Genomic DNA, 5,651 nt, shown 5'->3' with positions numbered 1-5,651 from the left:
TCAAATGTCAGGTTTGTACCCAGTAACCAATTGTAATGTCAAAAAATAGATTGGGTGGCAATGGGCCTCAAGGCGAACCAACATAGCGATGTACAAGATTGCATAACCTAGGTAGAAACCAACGGCTTGGTGCGTTCACCAAGGTCTGGGTGATCAATTAAATTGCGCTTATGATCATTCTGTGAGGCTGTTTTGGGATGAACATGAGAATTTTATGTCTAATTATAAACTCAAAATAAATGCAATACTTATCGAAGCATCTTTGATATACTGCGGCATTATCCAGTCTTCTAGACTTTATGGGATAATTAGGGTGGTGATCTCTTAAAAACGGCCAAGAAGTTTAGCAGTAATGTGTGTTGACAAACATGTGACCATTTTGTCAATACATCAGCCAAAACCATAAATATTTATATGGTCTGCATTTTGGTTGGATTAGTCCACATATATTCCCTTGAATCCACTGTGAAAGGAGGGTAGTTTCGTATCTTTGTTAGGGATGTTATAGAAATAAAATTTCCCAAACGAGTAGGCTTGGCAAAGTGTGCTTGTAGGCACATTATCCTTATGTCGAGTAAAAAGATGCGGCGTGGCATCATTATACAACCTAAGTGTCCTAAATGGTCGTGCCAAGGCAAATAAAATGCTCGAACCACTCAATTCTAGGTTGGCCACATGTGGCGTATCCTAGTTGGGAGGCAGCACATTGGTCCTAAAATATAGCTTCGGTCTTGTATTTTGGAGGTGGTGCAAAGATATTCCACTCAATTTTCTTTAGTGGTTTCATTCATGATCATTATTCTCTCGAATATCCTTAAGGCTCAACGATGTTCTTCCCGAATGAATATAAGGTCTCTTAAATGGTAATTTAGTACTATTCATACAATGAGGAGTGTGCCAATGCTATTAATCAGGTTGGATAGACCTGAAGTTGTTGCTAGAGCTGCAATTTAGGTATAAAGTTAATGTGCGTAGTATCACATTCATTCAGACAACTAACTTTCCCACATTTGTACCTGATCACGTGTTTAATTGAATTCGGTCACATGTATTAGAAACATGATTCAATTAACTTATATTTGAGGACAACATCGATAAGATTATACATAATGAAAACAAACACCAAACACGAATCGAAGAACATAGAAAAATGTCCACAAAGTAAACCAAAGTTACTATAGGGATTCGGCCAACAAGGTCATTCATGTCAAAATTTTTCTCCTCCAACAGTGTTCGGTGGAGCAAAATTAGTCTCACATATTGACTACGAGAGTGGTGCTCCTCAATGACATTGGTAGGGGCACAAATAGGTGCATAACTAATGATCTATTCCATAACAAAAACGGAAGTAGATTATGCTAGGTTGAGGTTTAGGAACATTATCTGGTATTCTTGAAGTTTTAGGTCTTAGGTGTCGAGGATCACGCTTCGGGCGTGATACCAAACCTTGACAAGCCTTTATTCTACCATATGTTGTAAAAACAAGCTCGAAATTAGATTGTGAGAGGGACAGACCCAGACTTGGGTTCGTAAGGTTCGAGCCAAAGCTAAAGAGGCCTGTTTAGTATGCCTCTGCTGAAGCAGAGTATACATTTCGATGGGCCCCAGCTGAACTGGGTATCACCATTTGGTAGACTCCAGTCGAAGTTGAGTATATGTTGTTCTGTCACATGTGTGGTAGTAATCAGATTCAAGAATTGGTAAACTTCTGCTCTATACACTATTGCTTCAAGAGCGAGTTAGAAACAAAGAAAGACGAGAAATGTATTCTCCAATCAAAATTTGATCAAATTTATAAACTTCAAAATCGTACTTTTTTATGGACGTATTCACGGTGTGCTTTAGGCAATATCTTTCATGATTAGATGGTCCATAGGAGCAAACCAAATAGCCATGGAATCCTCGTTAGGGAGGTACTTCCATTTGTTATGCTTCGAGCATAAGTCTTCGGATGAAGATCATGGCATAGGCTTATTTAGCTCTTCCATTCCATTGTTGGCTTCAATGGTTTCTCAACTTCTTGATAGTCAAGTGGAGATTCACGTCTTGTACCCACATAAAGTGGTTTCTATTAGAAACATCCAAACCAGTGAAATCGAACTTGTCATAGTTCGACAATCCACTGAATGGAAAGAACAAGATTGTGATTGGTGCTATGGGAATGAACATCCATAAGAATTAAAGTTAGAACATTCGAGTTCTAAGACATGGTTTACATGAAAAACGTCGGATTTTCGTGGGTATGTTGTTTTTTGAAAACTTCGGGTTTCAAGGGCACTAAATTCGAAACTATAAGTTCGAGTTTAGTTATGAACTTCCAGTTCATAAAAGGAGGTATATGTAAGAACAACAAATACAACATACAACTAAGTGTAGTGGATTTGGGTTGCTTCAGGAACTCAAGTGTGAGTGCGTCGGGACTACGAAAGGGAGTTAACAGTTCAAAGCAAAAATGTAAAATATTGAATCGTTGACGTCAAAAATGGGCTTAAGGCCAATAATTTTGGATGTCTTGTCAGTTTAATGGATTGCTAGTCACTTTTAATTAATTCAATAGATCAAGACCATTCAGGGTCGATCGAAGAAGCAAAATATTACAAAATTTTAGGCCATATTTTGGACTAGATAGCTGTAGGCCACGCAAAGGGAAAGCCCTAAAAATTGGTTAAGGCCATGAAATTGGATACCAAAAAAATATGGGTGCGGTTGAAAAAAAAAAAAAACACCCAAAATTGGCTTTGGGCTAAGAAAAGAGGCAGCCCAACATTGGATTGCTGGCTGTTATCAAATCTGCAAAGCCTAACACCTGCAGGCTGCAGGTTGGCCTTGTGTGAGGCTGCTGCAGGTAGGCCAACAACGTGCAAAAGCAAGCTTGCAGGCTAGCTGCAGTCACGGGCCTAGAGAAAAGAAAAAAAAAAAACATATCCACAGTAGCAAGCCTGCTGCTACAAAGCGGGCCAAGGGAAAAATTAGAAGGAGAAGCCCAATCAGCGGCTAGAGGCTGATTGAAGGTGGGCCAAGAGGAAGCCCGGTAAAGCAAAAAGCTTACTAGTATGCGGGTTGATATCTACAAATAGAGAAGCCCAGGCAAGTGGGCTTTGGGTTCCGTGCACAACTATGCCCAAAAGGGGCTGTTGTCTGTGCCAACACGACTTTGCTCACATCTTCGACGCGAATTCCTAGATTTTTATTTCTTTTTTTTCTCGATTTCTAGGGTTTGGAAAAACCCAAAATTGCTTATATTTTCTTTCGATTATTTGACCCACAAATTTCAAATAGCTATTTTATAATTGTGTAATGCATGAACACGAATATATATATATATATATTGACAATTATACGAACATATAATATATATATATATATATATCAGAAGGAAAATATAAATGTAAGGGTTCATGCATCATGGAAAATGTCTTCATGCTTCATAGTTGTTTTAACTATCTTAATTTATTTTAAAATAATTTGATTAGCAGAAAACAACTAAGCTAGTAGCTAATCTAAGAGATATATCAAATATAATAGGATTTACATAATTACATTCTTAATTTAATAGGACTTCAACAAATTTTATGTTTTTCATAACAATAACTTGATAAAATTTGCAAGCGAAATCTGCCCTTGTTAAAAAATAGTGGAAAATGTTCATTGGTGTGGAAAGGATGCTTCATCCCCACAGAATGCCAGTAGTCATACATTCTCTAGGGAACCCAGTCAGATTCAGGTACTACAAACCCTACTTCTTGACCTTCCTCAAGCAACTCTACCATCAAACCCCTTTTTTGTAGAGAGTGAAAAGGTGAGAGATGAGCAATTCAAGTAGCTTGGTTGCAGAGGCAGTGTGGAAGGCGATTGAGTCAACTCGTTCAGTCACCGACGATCAGCTCTCCGTGTTAGTCTCCACTCATCCCATTTCAAATTTCCTTTTAATTTCGTTTGAATTAATTGTTCCAATTGTGTTATTGAGTGTTTGGTTGCTGGGAAAGTTTCAGCCTGCATTTCTTGTTTGGGAAGAACTTGGAGAGAGCAACAAGGATAGTGGATCAGAGAGGTGTGAAGAGGGTTTTGGGTGAGCCCAGTGGTCGTTCCATCTTTCAGGTTGGAAATTTTTTATCAAATCAAATTCTGGTTTGTTTTGTATACTTGTTTTCAACTGGATTTAGTAGCTTGGACACAATTTCGGATGAAATTTGTTGAAATTTGGGCTAAATTTTATCTGAAAATTTGGAATTTGGATGAACACTGCTTGAATTTGGGCAGAAAATTATTTGTTTTATGTTCTTGTTTAAGCCAAAAAGATTAAGAAACTTTGTCATTCATGGAAATCAAATCTGGGATATGAATCATGTTCATTTTGGCTAAATGATTGTAAATTTATTTGATGTGAAGTGAAAAATGAAATCCCAATTCTCAATTTACGTTGTGTGGTTAGGTCGTCGGAGAATCGCAGAGGAAGGAGGAGTACTTGTGTTTTGCTGAGCAGTATTGTGCTTGTTATTCATTCTTCTATGACATTGTGAACAGAGGAGAGCAGCTTTGTGTGAGTGAGATTCCTCTCTTGCTCATCCAATTTTTTATCGATTCGAGCGTTGTTCTAATTAATCTAAACTATGGGGAGGGGGATCCGAACTTGCTCATCCCTTCTAAAGTTCCTCTGAAACTAAAAAAACGAAAAAAGTACGAAAGTGTTCTTATTTTTGTTATGCTTCTTGTTGTCCAGTGTAAGCATCAGTTAGCTGCAAGACTTGCTGCATCATTGGGAGCATGCATTGAAGTTAAGGTCTCTGATGAGCAGCTGGCTTTACTGCTTTCCAAACTCTGATATAATTGGACATCCAAAGTTTTGAAGAATACCTACTGCAAGAACAGGTCACAATTGAACTTGTTTTGCATGGCTACTTGTTTAACATCACGAGTATGTATATCTTCTCGTGTAGCCAATCCGTTATGTTGTAGCACGTGTATCTAATTATTGATTTTGTACCTTCAATCTATGAAATATTAACCATTTCGTCTACCTATATTATCAAAATATTTTCCCTTTTCATGAATTTACTCATCACTTTCACATCAAATTTTCCAGTTTGCTGTAAGAGCTGAAGAATTCTTGTTCGCATATATTTGGGAGATGGGAATCTTTTCTTTAATTCTTTGGCTAATGATTTATCCTTATTTTGGTTTTGGGATTGGTTTGTTGTCATATCAGTTCGGGTGAAGAGCGTATATTTGGGATTTGAGGCTGTCAGGACTCACACTTCGGGCTTGAGCAAGGCCGTTTCTGATATTTTGGCCATGTTTGGCAAACCGTATATAGTACTAATAATACGGATTTGATGTCCGTTTAATTAAATAAGCACTGGATTAAATAATTCGGGCCTACCTTTTTTATACGCTCTTCACCCTCTTCCTTATACCGTCCAAAAGCACGGTGTAATTTAGGGCTAGTTTGGTATTGCTGTGCTTTGAAAAAAAATTGCTGTGAGAATAAGCGGCTGTGAAATAAATCAGCAGAGTGTTTGGTAAACTTTTTTGTAAAAGTGGTTTAAAAAAAAAAAAACAGTCTGTTAGTGGGTCTTTTCATTAAAGAAGCATTGTAGCTCCGTATGCTTCGAAAAAAAGCCAGTTTTCCAAAGCTGCAAATAGCAGCTTCA

At 37.7% G+C, this 5,651-nt stretch overlaps 1 protein-coding gene across 2 annotated transcripts; it reads left to right on the top strand.

Annotated features, from left to right (window-relative positions):
- The first annotated feature begins 3,632 nt into the window (after positions 1-3,632).
- On the top strand, positions 3,633-5,017 carry LOC126585258 (uncharacterized). Of its 2 annotated transcripts, none has more exons than XM_050249663.1 (4): positions 3,633-3,892; positions 3,987-4,098; positions 4,433-4,540; positions 4,721-5,017. In XM_050249663.1, the coding sequence occupies exons 1-4, from the start codon at positions 3,807-3,809 to the stop codon at positions 4,820-4,822; spliced, it is 408 nt and encodes a 135-aa protein (XP_050105620.1). In that variant the 5' UTR covers positions 3,633-3,806; the 3' UTR covers positions 4,823-5,017. The 2 variants fall into 2 exon arrangements, with proteins under 2 accessions (XP_050105620.1, XP_050105621.1); XM_050249664.1 differs by having other exon boundaries at positions 3,637-3,892; positions 3,993-4,098.
- The last annotated feature ends 634 nt before the right edge of the window (positions 5,018-5,651 follow it).

This window comes from Malus sylvestris, chromosome 10 (assembly GCF_916048215.2).
Source record: "Malus sylvestris chromosome 10, drMalSylv7.2, whole genome shotgun sequence".
In the NCBI taxonomy this organism is placed as follows: Eukaryota; Viridiplantae; Streptophyta; class Magnoliopsida; order Rosales; family Rosaceae; genus Malus; species Malus sylvestris.
Note: the sequence above shows the minus strand (reverse complement) of the source record. Positions and strands in the feature narration are given on the sequence as shown.

Coding starts and splice junctions, on each gene's coding strand:
- LOC126585258 (XM_050249663.1), top strand. CDS start 3,807: ATGAGCAATTCAAGTAGCTTGGTTGCAGAGGCAGTGTGGAAGGCGATT. Junction 4,099..4,432: donor GTGGTCGTTCCATCTTTCAG/GTTGGAAATTTT, acceptor TTGTGTGGTTAG/GTCGTCGGAGAATCGCAGAG. Junction 4,541..4,720: donor ACAGAGGAGAGCAGCTTTGT/GTGAGTGAGATT, acceptor CTTGTTGTCCAG/TGTAAGCATCAGTTAGCTGC.